At 50.0% G+C, this 26,953-nt stretch overlaps 10 protein-coding genes across 10 annotated transcripts; 5 read left to right on the forward strand and 5 right to left on the reverse strand.

Moving 5' to 3' along the window:
• Window positions 1-513: 513 nt before the first annotated feature.
• On the reverse strand, window positions 514-1,998 carry NUU61_006753 (uncharacterized protein; the record flags this gene model as incomplete). Its single annotated transcript, XM_056657280.1, has 2 exons — window positions 514-1,638; window positions 1,729-1,998. The coding sequence occupies 2 exons, from the start codon at window positions 1,996-1,998 to the stop codon at window positions 514-516; spliced, it is 1,395 nt and encodes a 464-aa protein (XP_056510080.1).
• Window positions 1,999-4,365: 2,367 nt separating this feature from the next.
• On the reverse strand, window positions 4,366-4,821 carry NUU61_006754 (uncharacterized protein; the record flags this gene model as incomplete). Its single annotated transcript, XM_056657281.1, has 1 exon — window positions 4,366-4,821. The coding sequence occupies one exon, from the start codon at window positions 4,819-4,821 to the stop codon at window positions 4,366-4,368; it is 456 nt and encodes a 151-aa protein (XP_056510081.1).
• A 1,243-nt stretch (window positions 4,822-6,064) lies between these two features.
• On the reverse strand, window positions 6,065-7,621 carry NUU61_006755 (U4/U6-U5 snRNP complex subunit PRP31; the record flags this gene model as incomplete). The annotated part of the gene is made up of 1 exon (XM_056657282.1): window positions 6,065-7,621. One exon carries the CDS (start codon window positions 7,619-7,621, stop codon window positions 6,065-6,067), a length of 1,557 nt encoding a protein of 518 aa, XP_056510082.1.
• Window positions 7,622-8,029: 408 nt separating this feature from the next.
• clf1 (putative cell cycle control protein (Cwf4)) lies at window positions 8,030-10,111 on the forward strand (the record flags this gene model as incomplete). Its single annotated transcript, XM_056657283.1, has 2 exons — window positions 8,030-9,808; window positions 9,881-10,111. 2 exons carry the CDS (start codon window positions 8,030-8,032, stop codon window positions 10,109-10,111), a joined length of 2,010 nt encoding a protein of 669 aa, XP_056510083.1.
• Window positions 10,112-12,085: 1,974 nt separating this feature from the next.
• Window positions 12,086-14,211, forward strand: NUU61_006757 (uncharacterized protein; the record flags this gene model as incomplete). Its single annotated transcript, XM_056657284.1, is given in 2 exon segments — window positions 12,086-12,898; window positions 12,916-14,211. The coding sequence occupies 2 exon segments, from the start codon at window positions 12,086-12,088 to the stop codon at window positions 14,209-14,211; spliced, it is 2,109 nt and encodes a 702-aa protein (XP_056510084.1).
• A 1,104-nt stretch (window positions 14,212-15,315) lies between these two features.
• On the reverse strand, window positions 15,316-17,300 carry NUU61_006758 (putative MFS transporter; the record flags this gene model as incomplete). The annotated part of the gene is made up of 8 exons (XM_056657285.1): window positions 15,316-15,360; window positions 15,419-15,557; window positions 15,638-16,068; window positions 16,149-16,464; window positions 16,532-16,733; window positions 16,803-16,901; window positions 16,964-17,051; window positions 17,103-17,300. 8 exons carry the CDS (start codon window positions 17,298-17,300, stop codon window positions 15,316-15,318), a joined length of 1,518 nt encoding a protein of 505 aa, XP_056510085.1.
• A 1,463-nt stretch (window positions 17,301-18,763) lies between these two features.
• NUU61_006759 (uncharacterized protein) lies at window positions 18,764-21,777 on the forward strand (the record flags this gene model as incomplete). The annotated part of the gene is made up of 2 exons (XM_056657286.1): window positions 18,764-20,067; window positions 20,130-21,777. 2 exons carry the CDS (start codon window positions 18,764-18,766, stop codon window positions 21,775-21,777), a joined length of 2,952 nt encoding a protein of 983 aa, XP_056510086.1.
• A 695-nt stretch (window positions 21,778-22,472) lies between these two features.
• On the forward strand, window positions 22,473-23,820 carry NUU61_006760 (uncharacterized protein; the record flags this gene model as incomplete). The annotated part of the gene is made up of 2 exons (XM_056657287.1): window positions 22,473-22,609; window positions 22,680-23,820. 2 exons carry the CDS (start codon window positions 22,473-22,475, stop codon window positions 23,818-23,820), a joined length of 1,278 nt encoding a protein of 425 aa, XP_056510087.1.
• Window positions 23,821-24,211: 391 nt separating this feature from the next.
• On the forward strand, window positions 24,212-24,919 carry NUU61_006761 (uncharacterized protein; the record flags this gene model as incomplete). Its single annotated transcript, XM_056657288.1, has 1 exon — window positions 24,212-24,919. The coding sequence occupies one exon, from the start codon at window positions 24,212-24,214 to the stop codon at window positions 24,917-24,919; it is 708 nt and encodes a 235-aa protein (XP_056510088.1).
• Window positions 24,920-25,021: 102 nt separating this feature from the next.
• On the reverse strand, window positions 25,022-25,719 carry NUU61_006762 (uncharacterized protein; the record flags this gene model as incomplete). The annotated part of the gene is made up of 2 exons (XM_056657289.1): window positions 25,022-25,626; window positions 25,674-25,719. The coding sequence occupies 2 exons, from the start codon at window positions 25,717-25,719 to the stop codon at window positions 25,022-25,024; spliced, it is 651 nt and encodes a 216-aa protein (XP_056510089.1).
• Between the last annotated feature and the right edge of the window lie 1,234 nt (window positions 25,720-26,953).

Consider the following 26,953-nt stretch of genomic DNA (forward strand, 5'->3'; position numbering starts at 1 on the left):
CAATCGGGGAAACAGCCAACCGCATCAACGAAGCTCCCATCTCGGCTTCGCTTGTGGGGATCAGGGGACATCGTGAATCGATCAAGGGCACTGAGGATTGCATGCATGCCGGGTTGATAGAGACATATCCGAGGAAAAAGCAATAATCCCCGCGTGGGTCGCGGAGTTTTCTACTCAAATGGAACAATCCACAGCGGGGAACATTGCCTTTTTCTCAACAAGTCCATTTGAAGCGTGTTGCAGCATCTCTTGATCTTGGCAATGCCCCATTTATGTGTGGAATATCGGCATGTCGCAAGGCAGATCATGCGGGGGAATGTGCAGATCAGTGCAGAGTATATCGACACACATCAAGATGTGCTCAGGTTCTCCCGCCGAGGTCGCTTGGTACAGCTGACGCTGATAGTAGTGAATAGCAATTGATTTTAATAAAGCAATATTCAGGAAGACAACAGCGAAAGCTAAACTCAGTTTTGATCTCACTAGGCCACGACCTGTGTATATAAATGCGAACTATAAACTCGCCATAGAGGTAGCAGTAGACACCGTAGAAAGATCTCCACGCTTGCGCCTGCCCGTCTGAGGAACTTTTTGGCTTTGGTGAGCCTCCCACATTTTCTGATGAATGTACATAGATCGGTCCGCTGCCCAGATCCGCAACATGGCATCCTGCACTTTTCCTCGCCATCTCTGCACCGGATCGTAATGAAAGAGGATAGTTTTCGCAACATTGCCCGCACCAAGGCGGTTGTAGCCGGTCCTGATAGGATGAACGTGGTCGCCTAGGATCTCCGTCACCTTGTTGATGATCTGGGTCACTTTGTTCTCGTACTCCGAATCGTACTTCACTCCTCCTCTTGAACTGAGGGGGTAGATGACATAGGCAGCCGTCCTATCCTGGGCCGTAAATGGTCCATTTGGGCCCGCATACTGTCTCAGATTCGGCATGTCGAGTCCGTCCGTGGTGAACCATTTCAAAACTCTGTCCTCAAACTCCCGTTGAGGAAGAGGAAACCACATTCTGGGGTCGTCGATGCGCAGATTGAGGGCTTCTGCTTGATCGGTGTTAACTCCGTTGAATCCGGGCACCTCATAGTGGTGTGACATGTACACAGCCTGGGTTGATGCCACAATCACAACCGTGCACCCGGTCAGACCCGGCACCGTCAACTTATAAGGCTTGTTTTTGAGCGCATGGTAGACCGCCGTGCTGGTTCGCACACCCAACGTCACCTCGTCTGCACCCCGAGACTGATCGTTCAAGAAGGCCACGACATTGCCGCCATACTTTGCGTCTTGTGGCGTTGGCAGCTGGCGCTTGGAGAAGACCCTCTTCTCGTCTCGCTTCGCTGATGATTTAGGAAAGCTAGCCGGGTTTTCACAGACAGAACAACCCATGCCACATGGCCTGCCGGAATCGAGATCCTCATCGCTTGTGTCCGTCAACTCGGTGATTTCGCACAACGTATTTGCAATGTCGTTGGTGTTCGAGAAGTGATTTTTGATGCTCTTTTGAACTGCCGACGTGACTTTTTTCAGGCTGTCTTCGATCTGGGAGACGGTAATGCTCAGATCCGTGCCAGGAGCTTTGCCATTGGACGTACTCGACGATTCCGGGTTGATATTATGCAGCAGCTCCTATGGAGTCAATTCATTAGCTACATTCTGTTGCCAGTTCAAGCCGCAAAAAAAGTAAGATTGAAATTGAAAAGGAATTATGGGGATTACCTCGGCGCCAGGCTTCACTTTGTCAATCTCGTCAATAGTATCCTGAGCTTTCTTCTTGTTTGGTGTATTCAGCAGAGACTCGATTTTTGGAATGAGCGTCGCAGAGATTTCATTTTGCAGCGAATGAACACTAGACGTGGCTGCTGGACTATTTGAAGAAGGGGTTGTATTGGAGTCCTGAGGAGCCGCAGTAGTTGATCGAATGTTAGCTAGCAGCCAGAGGGATATAAGGGCTAGCCATGATGGATGAATGGTCAGAGTCGAATACATGGTGAATTTATTTTGGCCACTGGTCCTACTAGAGGGGGAAAAATCAAGTGAATGCCTGTTGTTTGCATTAAATACCTAGTTCCTGGGCCACAGCCTTGGAAAGAAGACTCCTTTCGACTCGAATTTGTGGGACTCATAAGGCGCTAATTCATAAGTCAACCTTGCTGGTTGCCCGATGATTGCGTTGCCATAAATAGAAGAACCAATATTCTAGAATGGTTCTCTACAGAGGATCATCTATGGATCTATTAGTGTTTACCAGCGGGACGGCACCTCGCAAACACCAACGGTGCGGGAGTATAGTAAACGAAACTTCAAGACCGTGCTTATAGCTAGATATTATGTAGCTTAAGATCTCTTTCTTTAAAACTTTTTTCTCTCCATATTTTAATTTTGCGTATAGTATCTTTGCTATATATACACTAAAGGGGGCGGCCCCCTCGGACTCCGGGCTACGCGATCGACTGTCATCTGAGATGTCAGATGATAATCCAGGCGAAATTATTTAGAGTGCTTTGCTATGCTCTATAATTAAGTACAAGCGGAAGCTAGGTAATTAGCTACCTGCCTAAGCAGGTGGATTGATAGAGAGATACTGAAGATAATCTATGATAGAATGCGTGAAGCCGGTTAAATATGCAAAATGACACTGTCTTCATGAAATCCTTCTCGCGTCCAGGGTCCAATGAAATCCATAGAGAGAGATTGTAATGATGATCCTTGTCCAGCTGGGGCTACCACGATGCCACTAGTGGGTAAAGTGGAGCGAGTGAACAAAAGACTTTTTGTAGAAAGCATCTCTGTACTTTGAAAACAATATGGGTTTGCTAGAATATAAAGGTCATCACAGATAAAACCAAAGAGAAGTATATTTGCCAGGGAAACGCCAAACTCCCAAGGCTAGGCACCAGCGACAACAATGTACACAAGTATTGTAATGAGGGCGGCTCATAAGTAACGAGGGTGGGTCCATGGGTTAGAAAGGGCCAAGTCCTCGAGTTACGAGGCTGTTTGTGAAATTTAACTGATGGAGAATGCAGGGCGCAAAGAACCAGCGGATCAAGAGAGAGAAAAGGCAGGGGAAATAAGCGAGCGAAACAGTCCATGTATTGTGAAGCTATCCACAGTGAGGAAGCTACCTATAGGAGAAAGGCCGCCAGCTATCTTTGTGAAGTGAGAGTTGGAACCTTCCAAGGTTGGCTTCAATGAGGCCTGGTTAATCACAGTAAGGATTCTAATGAAAAGAATTGGGGCTACCACTAGTTGAATCCTTCCGCTCACATGCCTTTAGTGCTATATTGGGGGTTTTAGGGTGAAAGGATCAGTTTATGCCTTAATTATAAACTATGTACAGTGATGTAACAGATTTTACAGCACCTCTCTTGACCCACTCCTATGCTTTCCTTCTGCTAACATAACCAACCAACCAACCAATATACTGCCCCCTTGATCTATCTCTTTTCTCGCAGTCTAGCAATGACTAGTTTTTTCTCCTTCTGTCACCAAGTAGCTCGCATTAGTTCCTAATTTTATTTATGTATTTATCTTCTTTTTTTTTTAATAGTACATCGATAAGGATTGATAAATACACTTCATGATTTATACGAATTCAGGTTACAAATTCTTTTGACCTCACCGAGGTAGTATCCATGGATGTGTCAAGGAAATCTGGCATTGGTAATCTTAGGCAGGTCTTATTATCTGACCTCGTTTATAGTAGGTGGCCAGTAGTCCAAATACTCTATCGCTTGGTCTCACTATATTCCACTCGATCTCTACTAATATTATGCCTTATCGTAAAAAAAAAAAAAATCAGAAATTAGCGCTCTTGCTAACACTCCTGAGGTCGTACTCGCAAGCTTTAGGAATACCATGAAAAGAGAAACCTGAGCATGTCCTTTTTCGTTGTAGACTTATATCACATTCCCTGGCCCAGCCTCTCTTTATTCTACACATTGAAAGCCATGTCCTATGCGTTGCTTGGCATTGATATTCCCTAAACCAACGTAAATGTTACCCAATCATCAATGCCTCAGATTTTCCCGAATATGTTGCCTCTCTCTCTCTCTAATAAATGATGAAACGAACGAGTTGGTTTGGCTATAAAGGGTTACGGTGCCCAAATCTCTCTATATCGACCTCACTCCCCGCAATGTGGCCCAATAAACACCCTAGGCTTATTATACACAAAACCGGTTTTCGTATACCTCCCCTTCCAACATAAGATTTCCAGACAGTCTAGCTGGGGTTCCTAGCAAGTAGCTAGCTTCATCAGCATGAAGATCGAATATAAGAACAAAGAAAATAGGAACAGGAATGCATGCAAGAGGAGTAACTTACCCTGCATTGGCTCACGCCTCAGAATAATCAAGAGCTGGTCGGAGTAGGGGTCAGGGTGGACAGAGCATCCGCAGACGACTTAGCCTCCTCAATAAACTGGGAGACATTAGGCGTGACCCGAGGCCAAGGAAACTCAGCTCGCGGCTCCAAAGGAGTAGGAGAAGCATCGAGCGAGACGGTGCTTGAGGACTCGTCCCGCGCCTCGATTTCTGCAGCTGGAGAGGAGAACAAGGCTGGAGATTCAGTAGACGCAGCCTGCGCTGCATCCACGGAGGACGTAAATTCAGAGGCAAATTCAGACAAAAATTCGGAGACGTCAGACGGCATCTGAGCCCCAGGAAGATCGGCTCGCCGATTCATTTCATTCACAGCAATAGCTTGGGTATCGGCATCGGGCGAGCTTTCCGCGGATGGCGCTGCAGACAAGGCATTGCAAGAAAGGGCAGCCGAGAGAACGGCCATGAGCAGAGTAGGGGACTTCATTTTGTCTGAAGAAAAGAAGAAACCACCAACAGAGGTATTTTTTTGATTTAAAAAATTAAAATCAAACAGATATAGGTCGGGTTGAGCAAATGGGCTAGAATATATACGTTCCTGAGTTAAGGCTGCATATTGTATGGGGGCCACGGAGTTGCCTAGAAAGAGCCCCCAAAGAGCAGGGCTCATCATGCCATGGGTGGAGTAAGGATTTCGGACGGGCCGTTAGCAAGTGTACCATTGACTCCGTTTCAGGGAAACTGATGAGCCCGAGTGAGTACATAGACTACTACGTCAGGAGTTATGGGGGCAGGATGTCAGACGGGCCTAGATAGGCAATGCAATGACTCGTGAAAGAGGCTAAGGACGAACTAAGCTCAGCCGGCAAATGAAATGTCTTTGGAACGTAAAACCCAAGGCTATAGAGGCGATCCCATTCTTGTGGCGGCAAAGACGAGAAAAGATCCAAAGAGATGGGCTGCTTCAGATCATTCGGTTCGTTCTGGTGGTGTCATTTCCCTCACAACTTGGATAATAGCTGATCAAATAGTCCAGTGAACAATGCCCTATGGAAAGCCCTAGACTGTGTTGAACCAGAGGAATCCTGTGAGAAGGTAAAATATATCAGATGAGAAGAAGGCATGAGATGACGCCACTTGGAGATCATGAATTAGGCATCAGAAACGATCTGGGGTTTGCTCCATAACAGTTGGCCCCCGACTTAAGCGCCCCGCAAACTTTCTTTTCGCAGGGACAGTGTGGTAGCTGTTTCTCTTCGTTGCCCCATTTCTATCATTCAGCTCCAATGTCATGAATCATGCTCCATTGGGGTTGTGTAAAAGGTATCAGCACTGCCCACGAGTCAAGCACGCTATAGCCATTAGGCCCCAACATTCGAGCAACACTTTGCCCCGTAAAAAAGATGGTGTGTTCTGGTGCTGATATTTACTGGGCTCCACGTGCCGCTGGAGAGCCCTAAAAGGTCACGGGGAATGGGGTCAGTGAAGTATGCGAATCGCGGGGATTGGCGAACCCAACGGAGATTTTATCGGTTTTATGTCCGATTATGAAAGGGACTCAGAAATGGAATTGATCTGACAAATTTTGGCGTGTTGTATTCCCAAGCCGAAATAGATCTATTGTACATAAAACGGTGGTATCATATGAAATAACGGAAACGGAGGCCTCGTGCTCTTCCCCGAAACGCCGTCAAAATGGAGACCCAGAAAAGCAATCATGCCAAGGAATTCTATCGCTTGGGAGGTGGTCCCATCTTGCCCTCGCCTGTGTCGACCTTCTTGTTGGACGGGAGAGCAGGGACTTTGAAGCCGCCGTTCTGCTCCCCCTGTGAAGTGGTGCTGGTTTGACCACCAACTTGGGTGAAAGTACCGGAATTAAACCACCGGTCTTCCTCGGCCTTGCGCTTGCGAGTCAGTTCGGCTTGCACCTTCGGGTCGACTAGCTCCAGGCCCTGTACAGGCGTAAATGCAATGGTACTGGCAGTGCCGGCAGTCCCCGACAAAGATGGACCAACGCCTGAGGTCCGGAGACCCTTAGCTTGAAGTACGCTAGTGGTGCCACCTGCGCCTTGGCCGAAACCACGGAGGGAAGAGGCCGTGCCACTGACAGGAGTGGCTGCGCCCCAGCCCTTGTTGTTTTTGCTGAGTCTGGCACGGGTCCGCTGATCGATCTGGGTTGCTCGAATGCGGCCATCGTTTTGCTGACCCAGCATACCCAGACCCACGGTTCCTTGGCCTGTGCCATATCCCACCTCCGATTCCTCCTTACCAAAAGCAACCCGGTTTTGTGCTTTGCGGAGTTCGGTCATGGCGACCGCCTCCTTGGCCTTACGTGCACGCCATCCACCTCGCTTTCGAGAAGGTTTGTCGTCCGGTGCGGGAAGGGCCTTGGCGCCCGAATTTGGTGGGGGCTCGGTGAGTTTCTCCAGCCGCTGGAAGCACTGTTGCTTCAGATCCTCGCCGAGGCTGCCATCCTTGCTGTAATTGGCGACATCCGCACGAGTCGCGAGTACCATTTTTGCCGAAACGATGCGGATAGCTTGCTTTTTCAGATCGTTGGGGACCTCCTGAATCATTGGTGAGTCGTACAGAAACCCTTGTGACCGGATGCCGATATTGGTCGCAAGCCCCAACCCTTCCTGTCTTCTCGACCCCTGTGCCCCCAAGTTGCAGGCCGGAATCTTGGCTAGCTCGCGCAACCCGCCCGACTGATTGAGGAACTGGGCCGCTGTTTGCGGGCCGACGAGTGCCGCCAGGTTCGGAGCGATTTGGTTCATGCGAGACTGAATACTTTCCGTAAGAGTCGTGCGTTCGCGATCCAGCGTCAAGATTCTTTGACATGTGTCGAGAACCGCCTTGAGCTCGGCCTCGGTCATCTCACGGCCTCGCGTCGTTGTTCCTTCAACCGCCACCACCATCAAGGAAGGGCCATCTAGGACTGACTTTAGTGGTGCGCCGACCATGTTGTTAGGTGACGACGACAGAGCTTTGATGTCGTTGAGCGGGCCATTTTGGAGAATGGCAACTGTCTTGGCGTAGTTGATCGGACTTGTGACCAGCGTCTCTAGTTCGGGGAATCGGATGGAATAATGATCGCGCAAGGATTTATGTAACCGAGTCAGTTCATCCGCAGTGGAAATAGATAGATCGAATTCGTTGGATGGCTCTAGGCCTTCCTTTGGAGCTTCCTCTTCCTCGGGCTTTTGTTCGATTCCCTCTCCCGCATCACCAGCCTCGAAGTCCTCGTCTTCTTCGAAATCGCGCAAAAGTTCTTCGGCCGTAGACATGGTGAATTAAGGTAAGGTATGGTCAGAAAATGCACTGGCGAAGAAAACTGAGAGATCGTCTTCCCACGGCTGGGAGATGAAGACAGGACAATTCGAGAAGCAAAGTGACCTCACTTGGGCAGAAGAAACTGTGATGAGTCAGCGGGATGGCGAAGTAGACCATTCACGCAGTTGAGCGGTTCCAGCGGAGAATCTCGCAGCCACGGAGCAAGTAACCTCGCTGCCACTCACTTTCGCGTGGGACAATTTGTCGTGGTTCCTCAAAAGAAGGCCACTTTAGGATACCACTGGGGTTTTAATTCCCCAACCAACCCCGCCTTTCGCCTGCGAAGACCAACTTGACGTGATCTTCAATTTCATCGTTAGCTGATAATTTCTATCGGGTTCAACTCATACAACACCATCACCATGGAGGCGTCTCGTGGACCTCCACGAGTCAAAAACAAGGCCGCCGCGCCGGTCCAGATCTCCGCGGAGCAGTTGCTCCGAGAGGCTGTCGACCGGCAGGAGCCCGGCCTGCAGGCGCCGACGCAGCGCTTTGCGGACCTCGAAGAGCTGCACGAGTACCAGGGACGGAAAAGAAAAGAGTTTGAGGAATATGTGCGGCGTAATCGCATTAACATGAACAACTGGATGCGATATGCTGCCTGGGAATTGGAACAGAAAGAATTCCGCCGGGCGCGATCGATTTTCGAGCGTGCGCTGGACGTTGACTCGACATCGGTCGTGCTGTGGATCCGCTATATTGAAGCAGAGATGAAAACCCGGAATATCAACCACGCGCGAAACCTCCTCGACCGCGCCGTGACCATCCTACCCCGCGTGGACAAGCTCTGGTACAAGTATGTGTACATGGAAGAGACCCTCGGTAACATTCCTGGTACTCGCCAAGTCTTCGAGCGTTGGGTTTCGTGGGAACCTGATGAGGGCGCGTGGGGCGCATACATCAAGCTGGAGAAGCGGTACAACGAGTTCGAGAGAGCGCGCGCGATCTTCCAGCGCTTCACCATTGTCCACCCCGAACCGCGGAATTGGATCAAATGGGCCCGTTTTGAGGAGGAGTTTGGCACGAGTGATTTGGTCCGTGAAGTCTACGGCTTGGCGATCGAAACGCTAGGAGAAGACTTTATGGACGAAAAGCTGTTCTCGGCGTATGCCAAGTTTGAGGCCAAGCTTAAAGAATACGAGCGTGCACGGGCGATCTACAAATATGCCTTGGATCGACTCCCGCGATCGAAGTCGATGGCCCTGCACAAGGCGTACACCACATTTGAAAAGCAGTTTGGCGACCGGGAAGGCGTGGAAGATGTGATCTTGTCCAAGCGCCGAGTGCAGTACGAAGAGCAGTTGAAAGAGAACCCGCGCAACTATGACATCTGGTTCGACTTTGCACGACTCGAGGAAACAGCCGGTGACCCGGAGAAGGTGCGGGACATCTACGAAAGAGCGATTGCACAAGTCCCTCCGTCGCAGGAGAAGAGGCACTGGCGTCGATACATTTACCTTTGGGTCTTCTATGCTGTCTGGGAAGAGATGGAAGCCAAGGAAGTGGATCGCGCTCGGCAGATCTACCAGGAATGCCTGAAGTTGATTCCGCACAAGAAATTCACCTTTGCCAAGGTCTGGCTCATGAAAGCCCAGTTTGAGATCCGACAAATGGAGCTGCAGGCGGCTCGGAAGACACTCGGCCAGGCGATCGGAATGTGCCCGAAGGACAAGCTCTTCCGGGGCTACATTGATCTTGAGCGCCAACTATTCGAATTCGTGCGGTGTCGAACGTTGTACGAGAAGCAGATCGAATGGAACTCCTCCAACAGCCAGTCCTGGATGCAGTATGCGGAGTTGGAACGCGGTCTGGATGACGCGGATCGGGCCCGGGGAATCTACGAGCTTGGCATCGAGCAACCGGCGCTGGACATGCCGGAGCTGGTGTGGAAGGCATACATTGACTTTGAGGAGTACGAAGGCGAGTATGAGCGCGTGCGGTACCTCTACGAGCGTCTTCTGCAGAAGACGGACCATGTGAAGGTGTGGATCAACTACGCCCGATTCGAGATCAATGTCCCCGAGGACGAGGAAGAGGAGGAGGAAGAAGAGAAGCCAGTCAGCGAAGATGCGAAGCGACGTGCACGGGCAGTCTTCGAGCGGGCCCACAAGGTGTTCAAGGACAAAGATCTCAAGGAAGAGGTATGTGTTGGTTTTGTTCATTATTTCTGTATTTTACTTCATTTTGGACCGATGCTAACTTTTTCTCACCAGCGCGTGGAACTTCTCAATGCCTGGCGCTCCTTCGAAAACACGCACGGTTCGAGCGAGGACATCGAAAAGATCGAAAAGCAGATGCCCCGACGGGTCAAGAAGCGCCGCAAGCTGGAAGACGATCGCTACGAGGAGTACATGGACTATGTGTTCCCCGCCGACGATCAATCGGCCGCCAATCTGTCGCGGCTGCTCCAGAAGGCGCACCAGTGGAAGCAAGGCCAATCGTAGGGAGACGTTGCAGAGACCGTTTGAATTGGACCGCGGTTGGTCTGTTCGGGGAGCTCGTGATATCACATCGCCAGGTCCCTTGTGTTATAGTAATCACATCTCCAAAATTTCATCTGCAACGAGCGTTGTGTATCACACGAGTGTATCTGTTCTTGAATAGGTGTATTTTATTTCTACTTCTAGTTTTTTATGTGGTATATACCCCGAGCTGACTCGCGGAGATCTTACCTCTCCAAAAATATTTCGCCTGGTCGCAACGTCTCCAGGGTTCTCCGGCTGTGCTGACTCGTAGTCGTCCCCATGCCTCGATCCCTGCACGGGCGGCCGCATCCGCCGTCGATCGCGCAGGCCCCGTCGCATTGGGGGCTGATTGTGCGACGTTGGACAGAGGGATGATATTGGCCGAGTTGGAGATCGGGCGAAGTGGGACCTGGGGGAGAATGGCAAGGTGAGATTGGTTATTTTATGACGTTAGTATGGGGCAATAATAAGTTCTAAATACTACAGTAGAAAAAAAAAAAAGCAGAGAAAAGCCAGAATCCGAGCATTGCATTGGCTGAGAGACGCGGGAAAGCCTCGCCAATGAGGGCTGTGGATGGCCCATGAAGGCTGAGGGATTCGGGGGCCAAGTTGGAGAGTGTCTACTTACTATATCCGTGGATATAGTAGGATCGTTGATATTTGCAATATTATTCGAGGGATCTTGAATCCTATATTACACAGAACCCCCAAAATATGGTTTATTGTGACCCCCCTATTGTCTTGGGTATCTCATCGAGCTGATGAAGCGGAGCTTATGCTTCGCTACCTTCACCACACCAGCTGGTTCCATGGATCGTCCGATGGGTGAGGGGAGCGTACCGAGGTGTTGGAACAGGTAAACAGTCCGATGATCGGCATTGATTTCAAGATTCATATATTTTTCAAATAATTCAGGGTCCAAAATATATGAAAATATTCGAAATATTCGTGAGATATTAGAATATCTAGAAGAGAATAAGATAATATAACACATTTCTAACTGCAATATGTATACTCTCCTTGCGGGTGTCTCGGAGTACACGGGGCTGCCTGAGGCCCCCAGGGGCGAACCCGTTCCTGAGGCCCCACCTGCTGCACGTTCTGGATAATCTCGCAGTCAGATGGATGACCATGTTACAGTGTAGTAGCAAAGCAAGAGTCAAAGAGAAGGAAAAAAAAAAAATAGAAAAAGCAATAGTAGCACTAAGGAAGAGAGTAAACAAAGAAGCCCCTTGATTATCTGTATAGTTGAGATCCAACACAAATGACGGCATCGCCCTAAAAGGGATGGCGGGCCTCGCTAGTCCGTTAGGGGGGGCCTTCTCTGTCCTGCGGTGTCTCACTGTGTTCTCAACTTTGTTTCTCTCCCTTTTTCTGAGTCGCTGCATTTTCTATTCCGTGTCTTTCCCTCTCTATTTCTCTCTCTGTGCTGTGCTGTGCACTCGTCCTTCCGTGAGTACCAACGGGAGACCCCTGATCGACCTCAACTCGTTTGCCGAAAAAAAAAAAGAACTTACCAATATTCAGTTTCGATTCCTTTGCGACCAGTCGCCAATCCCATTCCCTCTATTTTCATCTTGTGTGCCGGCTCAACTTGATCGACGTGTCGATTGTTGACATCACCTGAATTTCATTGTCAATCCCATTGCCCTCGGACTCGACTTCCCCTGAACGTCAATTCCAATTGCATCATTCGAGTACTCGAGTCCCAACTACACGCTATTGCCCGGGGGTTATCGCACACCGATTCTGTGACTTGTTTACCAGAGACGAGAAACAACAAACTCATAAGGGTCTCTGAAACCTTCGCCCACTGCCCAATGCTGGCGTTTTACTCTCAATTGCCGGAATCGAGATGAGATAGGCTCTGGCAGCCACTTTCCATTCTCGACATTTATTCCCCATTTTCCCCCTTGACGGCTGGTATCCTCGACGTTTCTTTCGTCTTTCACAATGCCCGTCCCCGAACCTCCTATGAAGCTGGAGGGGCATTGTTCCGTGATCCATGACAACACTCTCTACGTCTTTCTGCCCGACCATATCCTTTGGATTCCTCTGAAAGAGAATGGTCACTGGGACAAATTGCCATCGGAAGAGAAAGTATCCGGAGCCGTATGTGTCAAAGGCGGAGTCGACGGAAAAGAGAACGAGGAAGCACTCTATGTGATCGGCGGGACCGGCGCCTCGTCCGACTATTCCGGACTCCAACGGTTTTCTTTCAAGGACAAGAAGTGGAAAACACTACCATCGAGCGGCCACGACATGGTTAACCGGACACACCATGGTGCTGGATACATGGCGTCAACGCACTCAATCCTGGTCTACGCCGGGATCAAGCCTGGGGACAAGGGCCCCAATTCTTCTACCTTCCTCATCTCCACCAGTGCCCCCTACGAAATCAAGTCGAAGCCGGACCAGGGTGCGCCGCCGGCCAGTGATCCCATGATTTTATCTTGGAGCGAGTCCGAGGTTGCCTTAATCGGTGGCTCGGAGACTAATAAAGATATCTATCTTTTTAATGGTCAAGACTCCAAGGGTTGGACATCTTCGGGGGTGGTCCTTCCCTCCCCAATCACCTCCTCGGTTCAATGTGCCTTGGCACCCGATTCAGGTAAAAGCAAAGTGCTGGAATCGTTCAAGATGGACGCCTCCCCCAACACGGTATCGAGCTTGGTCCTTCTGGGTGATGACGGGAAGCCGAAGAACCCTGCCACCCCCCTCCAGGTTCTGGCAAGAGAAGCATTGAAGAATACCCCTCATATAACAGTACATTCGCTCCAAAGACCAAGCGGTCAGACTATTCAGTCGCAAAAGGAGATAATGGGATCGTGGTTCTCTCAGGTGGCGGCGGTGATGACTCCCTGGCCATTTTCAACCAAACATCCAATGGCTGGGTCAACTCCACAGCCCTGTTTTATGGAACTGGCCATCACCATTCTTTGAAAGCAAGCACATCCTCGGCTTCGTCCACTCCTACAGCTACTTCATCGTCTTCAGTTACCGCAACAAATACCAGTTCTTCCTCTCCGGCCACCGCCCCAGCTTCTGGTGGTGGTCCCTCTCACCACACCAAAACGATCATTGGCGCGACCCTGGGAAGCGTTCTCGGTGTTGCAGCCATCTTGCTGGTTCTTCTTTTCTTGCTTCGGCGTGAGAAACAGAAGCGGAAGCAAGTGGACGAAGGTAATGCCGGGGACGGCAAGGACCGATTAAGCTTCCAGGATCAGGGTATAGAACCCCTGGCTGAGGGCGCATATCCAATGGCCAAGAGTCCTGTTCCGGTCGCAAATGCCTCGGCTGACTCCCTTGCAATCATGTCTGGCACCGCTGGCGAGAAGAGTCTCAAACCTCCTCCGGCCAGTATAGGCTATGGCCTGTCTTCGACTCCTCAGAGGAGCAGCCCACTGTCCACTATTCCGTCCAGTGGAGCCATGGCTCGCTCGAGTGTGTATTCCGAGGACCTAGAACGATCCAGCCCAGGGAATCAGCCTGGGGATCGGACCACTGATGAGGGATGGAGCAAGTACTTCCAGGGCAACAACGCCACGAACTTGGCCGGGGACCGGTCCACCTTGAGTTCCGACTACACCAGGTCCGATTACCGCGATAGTGCATGGCCGATGAGCAACCTGGCACCCCTTAATACCGGGTTCCTCGACCAACCGAAGCCGCTGGGACGAGTTGTCAGCGGCAGCCCGACAACGGAGCACGCCCCATCAGATCGAACTGGCCGGGGCTTGGTGATCCCCCAGAGCCAATCGGCACGCATCTCCAGCGCCGACTCGCTCAGCCTCGCCTCGGAGGATGAATACCCTGGCGACTCCAAGTGGAATGGGGCAGGGCAAAACAGCTGGCTGGGACGTCCGACTAGCAGCAACTACAGCACCAGCTTCTACAACTCGAGCAACCGAGATTTGCCAGCCGCGGCCTCCCAGTACGGGCTTGATAAGACGCGAAATTCCAACGGACGCAAATCCAGCGTTGTAATACCAGACCACATCGACGAGCTCTCGGTGCGCGGACAGAATAACAATGTCAACACGGACATGAGCTGGCTCAATATCCACGCTGAGCGTTGAGCACCACCCGGGTGCAGCCGTCAGTGTCATCCTGGCGACGACATAAAAAACACTTTCTGTCTCAACCTTCTATCTCTCTTCGGTCTCGCCAGCTCATCTGTGTACTCTCGCTATACCCCCCTTCCTGTCGTTTACATGGTGTTTCAATGGCTATCGGAGTCCCGAGGAAAAAGTCTCGATTCGGTTATTGCATTTGTCTCTTTTATTTACTCCCACATCTTTCGTTCTTCCGCGCTGAATCTCACTATTCGCATCCCTCTTGCATCATTTTTTCTCCTGTCGTTTTCTGCTCTCTGTGTGAGCGATGCATTAGCGTGATGGGCCGCCTTTCTTTGCAGACACGTTGCACGTCGCCGTTCGTATCTCTCTCTTGTCATTCTCCTGCTCATTTGATCTGATCGGCTCGCTTGGTCGAACCACCTTTTCTTCTTTTTCTGTCGGATTCCTTCTATTTTGTACATATTTTCCCCCCCTCTTTTATGGGCTGGATTGATCTGGGGGTACGTGGTTGCATGTGTCGGTGTGTTGAATCAACATGTCGCTACGCGTGCCTATCTTGATCTCGGGTGAGATCTCGTGCATTTTCCAGGTGACAGGGGATGCTTTTCGTGTCGATGAGGATCTAGAGTCAACGCATAGGTAGCAATTCGTATACCTGGCTCATAGTGGTAGTCGACACTTCCACGCAGCAAGGACTTGCCAGGTGGCCCCCAATTCTGTATGCTCCTTGGCCAAGAACAGTCCCGGCAGATGGGGCTGGGCGCATGGCGATGATCTTGAGTCGGCGTGACACAGCTTGACTCAGTTTGTGTTTCCTGACTCGGTCTATCCACATGGCTCGGGCAATTACCCCAGTTTAGCAGTATATCACGAATATGATAACAAAGCAGCTCAAAGGCAGTACTATCGCCTATGATGCTTCTACATCGTCTTGATTCCATAGGGGACGAATGCCTATTAGGTTTTTGGGTATTCCTATCCATTCATCATAAAGTCCTATAAGCCCTATATAGGGCTAATCCACCCCAAATCAATCTGGCTGCTATATTTACTTCCACAGGATACCAAATGCAGCCCAAATACAGCCAAGTTGAAACGTGAGAGCTAGAGCACATATCTGAACGCCTTATTGTCGATCTCCGTTTTGTCCTTGGTGGAATATCAGCAGGTTGATTTTGAATCAACAAATTGATAGTAACAAACTCACCCGCATCCCATTTTCAACGCCCTCTTCCTCGACACTCTCGCTGCTGAGTGCCTCACGGTCTCGCCGCTGATTCTCAAAGTACATGTAGAGGTACAATACCGTGATAGCGAGCAACTTGACCGAGTAGCCCACCAACATCCTATAAAGCAGTCAGCAGATGTACCACAACCAACCATTAAGCAAAGAGAAAAGAAAAAGAAAGGAGAAGGAGAAACACACGCAACATAAGCACTATGATACCCCGGCGCCTCCCTCTCTTTAAAAGTCTGCGGCCCAATAATATTTCCCACACAATACCCCGTGAACAACAACGACCCGGTAACCTGCTTCTTAGTGTACCCAGCGATATTGGAGCTAACGATCGTCAGACTCATGCTGAACCCCAGACCCTGGAAATAGCATAACCACAGAGCCACCAGCCGGCCCCATTTGTTGGACTGCGGCAGCCCGACGAGCAGCGCGGACCCGAGGATGCAGACCGTGTTGGCAAAGAGCATGCACGCGCTGCGCGAGTGGAACTTGCTACCGTAGCGGGTTGCAATAAACCCGCCTATTAGCAGAGTCAGGAATTGCACGGCGCCGCCGGGGATCTGGAGGTATTGGGTTCCTAGGGTGTCGAAACCGAAGGAGCCTACAATGATGGAAGTGAACTATTGTAGAAAGTTAGTTAGTTTCTTTGTTGGTAATTGTATATATTTCAAAGGACGGATAGGTTGGGGCATGCGCATACACTCGTCAGAGCCGAGTTCGGTACTTGCGCAGCAATGGCCATGATAAACAATAACCACGTCTTGGGATCACGCGCTGCCTGCCATACTTGATCCCACTTGAACTGGTGGTTCTTCACACCCTGCCGATTAACCGCAACACGATCGACGGCAATGGCTCGCTCGCGCTCAGTGAGGAACTTGGCCGTCGACGGGAGGTCTGGCAGAAGCCACAGGGCCAGGATGCCGGTGGTGATGGAGAAGGCACCGAAAATGAGGAAGACGTACATCCATCTTGGCAGGCCGGTTGAGATGTGTCCGACGGCGTAACCGATCAATCTGTTTCAGACAGTCAGAATCATGAATTAAATCTATATGGGGACGCATGTGGCTCTGTAGAACTCACCCTCCAAACATCGTGGCTATTCCATTCGTGCAATAGTAGGCTTCCAGTCGCAGAGGCTGCTCCTTCGATGTGTACCACATGCTCATTAAGAGTACGAACCCCGGGTTGACGACTGCTTCGACCAAGCCGAGGAGGAAGCGGTTGATTGCGATTCCGGCGAAGTTGTGGCACGCCGGCGTGGTCATGAGGAGACCGCCCCATACTGTACTTGTTAGTGACGCTCTTTCTATACATCGATTATTTCACACGCTCGAGTGAAACAATTACTCACCTATTGTAGTGGCTGCAAGAAATTTGCCAATGGGGAGCTTCTGCAATGCCAGTCCGGCGGGCCATTGCGCGATCAAATATCCAAAGTAAAAGATCGAGCCTGATTGAGTTAGCCAAGTGTACTTCATCAGAAATCAACCAAAAGAGAAACAAGGAGCCCACCAAGCCACGAATAGTCCTGCCCTTTCAGGTTGGTTCCCTTCTTGAGACCATACACGGACGCGAAGTTGATGCTATTCTTGTCCAGATACTGCGAAGGTTAGCATATCCCATGCAAAGCTGGAAAAGGGATCTCGCGTACCTGCAACATGTATATGACAAATAAAAGTGGAATTAATTGAAGATCAATCTTCCGTAAGACCCTTTTGGCTTCCTCTGGAGCGTATTCCAGTCCCCGGTGCTGTTTGAAGAACTCATAGTTCTCGTCTCGATCTGACGCATTGGATGAGATAGGGGAGGACGAGAGTGTAGCCTCGATCTCTTTTGGTGATGAAATCATGCCCAGGGATAGGTAGAAGGAAGAAGTTTGGAAGAGTATGAGGAGAATATGGCGGACCCATGTTGACGGGAGGAACAGACATTTATAAGAATACAACTGAGAAGAAATTATTCATTTCCCACTAGACTCGGCACTTACAGCCCGCGTGGAGAATCGCACAATATCAGATATGACCCACAAGCAAGAAAAGTCTACTACAGTGGAAAGGAAAAAAGGAGAAAAGAAGAAAGAGGAGGGGGTGTTTGGGATATCGGGTTAGGGTTAATGAGAGGACAAAACGTGCGATCTGATTCGGTGTCAAGCTCCGGCAGCTATAGCGGCTACGGCAAAAAGAGAAGGTAAACGGGCTGCAGAATTCCAGTGGTTTGTAATTGGTGCATTTCCAGTTCCTGCATGTTCTCTGATTGACTCGTGGCAGCGTTGGGGTCGCGTGGGTTGTGGAGACATCACGACATCACCGCAGCAATGGCGTGTTAGCAGACAAGCCAAATCACTTGGAGCTCCATGGATTCTTGGTATACCCTCGGACGGCTTCCGTGGATTGTTCTAAGGGGGGATTGGACTCACATCTGGTGAACCCATTTAAATTGCATCTATACGAACTGCAATCGTTGGGCTATAGATCGGCTGACGTCAACTGGCCCATGTATGGTCGCGCATTGTTCACGACTTTTAGATCAAAAACCTGAAAAAGTTAATGTAAATTGCAATTTAAAGCTTTGAGGGCCCCTCTCTAGTGGATTAATTTCAAGTTAGGAGTTCTGGGTGAGAAAAAAAAAAGGTTAAAAGGTTTAACTATCAAATGGGCTTCAAAACTTCTATATCCATAGATCCCTGGTGATTCAATTTCTAGTACCATGAAACCACTCGAGTGTATCGAAACAGAAAAATGTGTTAAGTTTCTATCTTTATCCTTCACGTCTCCAGTGCATATTCTTCGGCAATTCTGATCAAGCTTAATCGTCCTAGTGACTCGAGGATAAATAAAGCCTTTCAACCGCCTCTTCATAGGCCTGCTTGCACTACTTTTTCCTCCACTTGTCATTTCATATGCTCGCCTCGGCCAATGAGCTGCCATGGATTTTTCGATTTGAATCTCAAATCAGCACTGAATCGACACAATCAAATGATTTCATTCGATAGTCAATACACTCAAGACAACCCCGCTTACAAGGCTCATACATCGTGACCACTCATTTCTGAATCATCTCTCTTGATAGATGAACGTGTTGCGCCCAGAGCAGCTGGAACAGTGCCTACAGAGCTCTCGGTGCCCAACGGACAGCGCCCACGTTGGTGATCTGCGATCGCCCCGCTTAGCCCCATCCGCGAGATGAAACAGATCAAACAAGCTGTCTCAAGTCAGTCTTGTCAATTCACCGGCGAATTGAGCCTGTTCATATAAATATCCCGTCTATATCGCGTCTGCGCTGTTCCATCATTGAACGGCAACCGCTCGCAACATGGCGGATCCGCTGTCGATTTCCTCAGGCATCGCGGGGCTGCTCTCGCTGGGGTTTGGCGTCACCAAAAGCCTCGTTGAGTTCTATTCCGCATACAAGGACCAGGATGCCGATGTGGCTCATACGTGCGATAAACTCGATTTCCTTCTGGGTCTTTTCGAAACGCTCCGATCGACCCTCGATGACTATCAATTCCTGCCCAACCAACAGGGAATTCTCCAGAGAATCGAAACACTCATTCAGAAATGCGAAAAGCTCATCAGCAACCTCCAGCAAGAATGCCAGAAACTCGACAAATCTTCGGCTCACAATTTCAAAGGCAAAATCAAAACCTTTGGCCATCGCCTCGGCTACTTCTTCTCCAAGGACACTCTCCTCAAGCTTGATCGCGAGATTGGCGAAATCCGCGACCACCTCGCCGTGGCGCTGGACGTGATCCAGCTGGAAGACAGCAAGAAAGCCCAGAAGGGAATTTCTGAGCTCAGGTCCCTTCATATTTCTGCGATGATCCGGGACTGGCTCGATGCTCCCGATGCGAGTGTCAATTACAATGCCGCGTGCGCCAAACACCACACCGGCACTGGATTGTGGCTGGTCAATGGAAGCCGCTTTAAAAACTGGCTTACACAGAGCAACTCGTTTCTTTGGCTCAATGGGTTCTCTGGATGTGGCAAGTCGGTTCTGTGTTCCACCGCAATTCAGTATGCCTTCCGCGAGAAGCAACGCTTCTTCAATAAAAGGGGCAGTTTTCCTCATGTAGGAGTTGCGTTTTTCTATTTCACTTTCAGCGACGAAGCGAAGAAGAGCCAGCACGCCATGCTTCGAGCGTGGTTGCTACAGCTGTCTGGTCAACACGGGGACTGTGAAACCGACCTCAAAGACCTTCACGACTTGTACCGCAATAGTACGCCACCGGTGGACGAATTGATTTCATGTCTTCGTCGCATGATCGAAAGGTTCGACCAAGTCTATCTTTTGGCTGATGGTCTGGATGAGTGCCCTCGCTCCAGCTCGGAGGAGGGCGTTCGGTATGGTCCACAAGAAGAGGTGTTGGAAACTCTCAACACCATTCGCGAGTGGGGCCTATCCAGCCTGCATCTGTTAGTCACGAGTCGGGACGAGTCAGAGATCCGAGCGGCCCTGGACCCGTCAGGAGAAGAGGACGTGGTGATGAAAAATGCAGAAATTGACCGAGACATCAAGAACTACGTCTCTGCGGAGCTCAACAACGACAAAAAGCTCCAGAGATGGTTCAAGTACCACGATGACATCAAGCAAGCCTTAGCGGAACGTGCTCGAGGAGTGTAAGTGCCGCATTTGACACAACTCAGATACCCACAAGAAACCCGACTCAGAAGGTGTCTAGGTTCCGCTACGTCGAGTGCCAATTCAAAGAGATCCGGCGATGCGCGCGAAACAAAGAAAGTCTTCTGCAATGTCTCAACTCTCTTCCACCCGACTTGGACCGAACTTATGAGCGAATGTTGTGCAGTATTGAAGACAGTTGCATCGACGACGCTCGGCGGATTCTTACGTTACTATGCTTTTCTGCTCGACCGCTCACAGTAGATGAACTCGTCCACGGCCATGCAGTCAATCTTGAAAAGTTGAGCTTTGAGCGTGAAGACCGACTATTAGACCCCGATAGTCCCTTTGAGATATGCCCCGGGTTGATAGACATAGTGCCCGTGGATGACTCGACCACGACACTTCGCATTGCTCACTTCTCAGTGCAGGAATACCTTCAGTCCGATCAAATCCGGGGCCAGAAAGCTTCCATGTACTCGCTGCAACCAGAGCCTTCGCACAATGAATTGGCACAGACTTGCTTGGTCTATCTCCTCGACCCTGAGCTGTCTAGTAATGACCTGGACGACGAAGTCATCGAAGAGTTTCCTTTGGCTCCTTACGCTGCGATGTTTTGGTATCATCACTACCTCAAATCCGGGGCAGCTGCGACAGAAACTGAAGATTTGGTGGTGAAGCTGTTCAGGGATCAGCAGGAATCCTTCAGAACATGGATCCGACTGCACGATCTGGACCGATCGTGGGAAAAGAGAGTTCAGTTCAAGCGTGCTCCCGACACTATCGCGTCACCCGTGTACTATGCTTCCTTACTGGGTCTCACCAAGACACTGTCTGAGATCATAGGGATCGGCGCAGACAACGGGGTACTGACACATTTGATAAATACCCTGGGAGGTGAATATAACACCCCGCTCCAGGCAGCAGCACTACAAGGCGATGAAAAGATCGTCCAAATGCTTCTGGACCAAGGCGCCGATGTCAACGCTGCCGAAGGGGGATATTGGGGCAGCGCACTACGAGCAGCATCGGCCGGAGGCCATGAGAAAGTAGTCCAGATGCTGCTCGACCAAGGGGCTGATGTGCACGCGCGCCAAGATGCAATGAAACCAGGCGATGCACTGTACCAAGCAGCGATAGCAGGCCACGCGAGCATTGTACAGAAGCTCCTCGCACACGGAGCGAACATCGAGCCCCAAGACGAATATGCCGGCAATTCCCTAATAGCCGCGTCTGGGGGAAACCATCAACAGTGGTGGCGAGACTTGCTCGAGCAGGGCAGAGATCTCAGGGCTGAAAATGGAAGACACGGTAACCCCTACCCGGCTGTACCCAACAGTGCCCACGAGGAGGTTGTTCGAATCCTGCTCGAGCGGGGCGCGGATGTTAATGCGCGGGATGAAATCGATTATGGAAATGCGCTTGAGGCTGCCGCGGCTGAGGGTTATGAGAAAATCGCTCAAATGTTGCTGGCCCATGGCGCTAATGCTCAGGCCAAAGCGAGTTACTTTGGACGCGGACTCGAGGCGGCTAGTGTTAAAGGCAATGCGAAGATTGTACAGTTATTGTTGGAGCATGGGGCCGATGTGAATGCCCCAGGGGATGAGTGGGCAAATGCCCTCCATCCGGCAATCACACTGCGCCATCCCGAGGTTGAAAAGCTGTTGCGGGAGTGGGGTGCCGATTTCTGGGCAAATGTGGAGAAGTAGAGGAATAGAGGAGTAGCAGGATTTAGCAGGAGAATGTTAGAACCCGGCCCCTCATTGCTTTGGTTTCATTCCAATCATTGCCTAATTTGGTAAGAGATGGATCGGCGCCGAGGTAGGGTTGTGAAGACTCAAAATCCAAGCATGAGACACCAATTGCCCTTGAGAATAAGGATTTTGGCCCCTGTTTGTAAACAGACCGTCGACCACTATTCCATCTTTGGGGCATGCCAGCCGTTGATGACCCGCTTTCACGCAGGCTAACAGCCCCGGACTCCACATCGCAAGGGCTAAATAGGCCTTAACGTTTGTTAGCGGCCTTTCTGGCTGGTCTGGCTGATGGTTTGAATTTTATCAAGTCAAAGGGTAAAAGCAATAAGCATAAGTAGAGTACGATGGATCTATAAAATATGTGATGCGTAAATATTGAGAGTTAGTATGAGATGAACATGTTCTACAGGTGATATTACCCTCTACTCAACACAACTCCGCACCTTGATAACAACCAAAAGCTTATTAGCGACAGCTCAGTAGTGTGTCTTGACAGGCTCCACTCGGCATTGGGGTTTTTGGGGGCCAATCCTCCACAAGAGTAGCCAAGCAGAGAAGATGGATAGGGGCCAGTATATAAAGCAGGACTGGGTTACAGTGCCTTGTCTATCACCCTCCCCCCAGACTTGTTTATTTAATATTCCAGTATGTGGGACTACTACAAGGACAAGAAGATCTTGATTACGGGAGGCTCTGGCTTCCTGGGCACTGTCCTAGTCCACCGCATTCTGAAGACGCAGCCAGATGTTGGTCATATATACGTTCTTTGCCGGACTGATCGAGAGTAAGCCACACAGATCCCTCAAATGATAAAAGATCATGAAAAATAACCACTAACATATGCTTCGAAAAAGAGGACTGAAGAACAGATGGCAGAAATGGCTGGGCAGTGCCCACAACGATGTATGGAAGACAAACAAAATCGACGTGGTGCAGTTGGACATTAGCAAGAAAAACACACCGCAAGACTTTGAGGATGCCCTGGGATCATTCGAAATCGACATTGTTGTCCACGCAGCCTCGTCCATCAACCTCGACCGCCCAATAGGAAAGATTAAGAATGTGATCATCGAAGCAAGCATGGCGCTCGCGGAATACGTTTCTCGCCGACAAGATGTGAAGCGATTCGTCTATGTCTCTACGTCTTTCGCCAATTCTCACCTCCAATTCGACAGTGACTCGAAAACGCTCGCAATCCCCATCGAAGAAACCATCTATCCCCTCGGAGATGCGCAGAAAGAATGGGAAGACATCAGCAACGGGATCGAGCCGCCATACGTCAAGAAATTTCCCTGGGCATATGCGTACGCAAAGCATCTGACCGAGCGTCTTCTGCAGCAGAAGCTCGGCGACAAACTGATGATCGTTCGTCCGTCGATTATCGGCCCTGCACTGCAATTTCCCGTGAGGGGATTCAGCGTTATCAAGTCCACGCCGTGTGTTACCCTCGCAGCGGCCGTGATGCTACTCCCAGCATGGCGCATTACTTTCGCATCAGGGCTCCCGAATCCCAACGTCAACGCCACGTGCAATGCCATCCCCGTCGACGTGGTGGCAGATCGTCTTCTCGCCCATCTCGCCAGCGGAAACAATCAAGTGGTCCATGCTGTGGGTAAGCCAGTGCCCTTTGAAAATCTTTGGGCCTCGATTATGAAGCAACGACGATATCCGTGGAAAGCCAATGTTGTATGGGTCAAGGATGATTGGAATTCACCGAAAGTCCACCGCATCGGTCGTCTGTTCAAGGTCCTTGGGACGGCGTTCGATTTTTCCGATGCCAATACCATTGAACTGCAGGAAAAGATGGACAAGCTCGAGCCCAACATTATTGTGTCTGAGAAGGGCGCTCAAATCGGAACCCAGCCACAGCTGTTCGCCGACCACGAAATCGATTTGATCAATTTCGGGGCTTGGAAAACGCAAGTACGAGACAGCATGGACATGTTTGCCAGGCGTGACTGGGTCACTAAAGTAATCGTTCGGGTATTGTACTGATTATTGTGTTCAAGTCATTATTCTTGAATTAGTATTAGCGCATATATGTATGTGAACTCCATATTAGAACTCGAAGATATTTCCGGACTTTATCAAGTATAGTAGAGTCTAAATTTAATCATATTATCTCTTTCATCTCAAGGAATGAGTCTCATACTGAGCAAAAACACAAGGTCTATAGAACAGGGGTGATCTGAGAACAGGGTCAGGTGATCTATGCCTGCCTGAGGCAGAACAGATTTGCTCAAAGACTTCAAAGACTGTAAGTGGCGAAATCCTTGAAAAGCGTCGTCGCGTCTTCTCATCGTTTTCTGGGCTCTGGAACCGACTCACTGCCAATGCCCCCACGTCGCCCCCGGCCAAAACTATCTCTCTGGGCTCGTTTTCGAAGATGGCTTCGTTACTGGGAGTCCCCCTCCAGATTCGTGGGAGCCTCATCCGACTCAACCATCAGCACAAATATCCCTTACTCACCCTCCTGCGCATGTTTATCCCTTACCCGTCCTGGTTTTTCCCTATTCCTGGTCCAATCTCTCCGCGCGCACTTATCGAAGACAAGAAAAATGAGACTGGCATTATCTTATCTCATTTTGGCGACATTCACAATCTTCGCGCCATTCCGATCTGGCGCATGCGCGACACGCCGCTGTGCGCTATTTACAGGCTTTACGAGCTCCACCTCGCCGATGAATACGAGCTGACGGGATGGGAAACGGAATATTTCTTTTTCCAAGAAAACTGGAAGCTGCAAGACATACCAGACCCAAGGGACCCAGATCCGCTACGGTATGCGATTCTGGCTTCGATCATGGAGGAATTACACGAAGCTGTCAATTGGAGGTTGAGTTTGGGGCTGCGGCGAAATCGAGAACACGTATATCGAGAGCGGGATAGCGACCCGTGGCCCCCTTTTACCCCCGAGGAACTACCTGGCTGGACCAAAAAGGTGCCGCCGATTGATCGGGATCTCCTCAGACTGTCTGTACCATCAGATTCGCTTGACGCAGAGGGGAATCTGGTGCTTGAGAAGAATGGCAAAGGTACTAATTTTGCCCGGCGCAATATTATCACCAACACAGGCTGGTTCTACACCATCTAGAAATGGTTTAATAGAGTTAATGTCATTACCAAGGCCCTTCAATCATCCTTCGATCACCAAACTTAGCCGCACTATCCAGCTCGTGGACTCGAAATCCCCAGCCTATTTGAAAATCTCCTCGTTGTGCTCCTGGCGGTATGCGTCGGCCACTTGTTGCATGGTCCTGTGATCAGGAAGCAAGTCAAACCTGTTCACATTCATTGTTCGGATCGATTCCAAATCCAGAGGACCGTTGTTCTGTTCCCTCAAGTGCTTCAAAAAAGCGACTGCATCGACCATGTCGAGTTCCGCCTTCCGGTCTCGATCTGCGGCGTGGATTCTTCTCAGTTTGCGCTCGAGAGCCCATTCGATCGGAGCGGCCAGAACCTCCAGGTTTTCTCCCTTGAAAAGCACGATGCCTTGCTTCTCGGCTTCTTGGAACAGTTGCTGTCTGGCTGTCTTGGTGACGAAGATTGCCATGGCTTCGTTGATCCATTCATTGTTGTACTGTAGCTGACGTGCCACGGAGAGGATCGCCTTGTGAAGGGCATCTTGAACCTCTTTGTCTCCGACAAATTCCGGGTCAATCAGGTAATCGATATCGCCAGTGCTGTCACGATTTTTGAGATAAGACACTGCAAGGAAGCCGCCCGCCGTGATTATTCGGATGGGTGCAAATGCAGCGAGCCAGACATCCTGGCCCATTGCAGTATCAAGAGCCGCAAGCCCTAGTCTATGATTAACATCGTTGCAGCAGATGCTCAGAATAACTTACCATCTTCGAAATCTTTGGCGTTGAGATACTTCTTTTGTGCAGACATGATGGTTTTTTGACGAGTTTGATGTGGAGGAAAGGCAGATGAGGTTTGCAAAGAGAAGACAAGATAGAACTTCGGCAGTATTTAGGCAGCGCGTGTTGGCTCCAGGCGTCTACACTCAAGTGTTGGCAGCTTAGCAAGACCAGGGTGCATATTGAAACTGCCAACAGAAGATAGAGTGTACGAGTGTATCAGGGATATGTCTCAGGGCCTCTCTTGTCGGAAGGTGCACGTCTCCGGAGGCACTTACCTGTAGGCAAGCGTTGGATCCCACAATATCTGACGGCGGAAACCCCGCTTAGACTATTGTATAATTAGCTAATCAATGATAATGCATAAAATACCTACCTAGGGAGGTATGTCCTCAATTTTGCTTGATTGAGGCATTTATACTATAAGACCACATGGCCGTCCCGTGGTAGCTAGAGGTAGAGAAGTAAAAACCATAGAGAAGTTAAGAGGGAAAAGAGAAATAAAGGCAAAGCATATTCAAAGGGGACTTCAAAACAGCATTCAAGGGGTGGTAAGAGGGTATCAATTAAATATTCAGAATAGCAATAGTCATAGCGGTCTTTTTCATCTACTTACAACAAATATTGTAAGACAAACTCTTGATAATTCTGCGAGCAACCCTAGATTGACACCGCTGTAGGAAATTGATCATCAGTTCGCTTTCCAAAGTATCTTGTGTTGGGTCTTCTCGAGTATCAACAACCAAAGGCAGTGACCACCTCATCTATTGATACAAAAGTGCAGGAGAATCGACAAGCACAAATCATATTGGACTTCAACCTCGGAATCCTCGGGTTGTCGCAAAAACCCCTGGTGATGCGGGATCCCGTTGAAGCCGACTTTCGCACTCGGAAACCGACTTCCGCCACGAGAACCAACGATCCCGGATCTCCGATTGGGCCCTGCTTCGACCAGCGAAACTATTCAAGCAATCTTCGTCGATCAGGGACGGGAAGCTGGTGGGTTTACAATGACTCGGGGTGGCCAGTATTCCCTGCGATTATTATGGAGTCCTTGTTCTACTGTTTCATATACCCTTGAATTGTGATTTCCCATGCTCGCGGGCCAGTTCATATGATGTACAAAGAATTTCCATGAGACTAGCGGGAATAGTCTGAGGGGCTCAGCGTGATGTCGCAAGTATGCATCCCTAGATCAACTCACCCCCGTCCGGTAGGAATCGTCAGGGCCGACATAACTGCTGTCTTGCTTTCTTTCTCCCCCC

The sequence above is a fragment of the Penicillium alfredii genome (assembly GCF_028826965.1).
Source record: "Penicillium alfredii strain IBT 34128 chromosome Unknown utg000009l_segment0_segment0, whole genome shotgun sequence".
Classification (NCBI taxonomy): Eukaryota; Fungi; Ascomycota; class Eurotiomycetes; order Eurotiales; family Aspergillaceae; genus Penicillium; species Penicillium alfredii.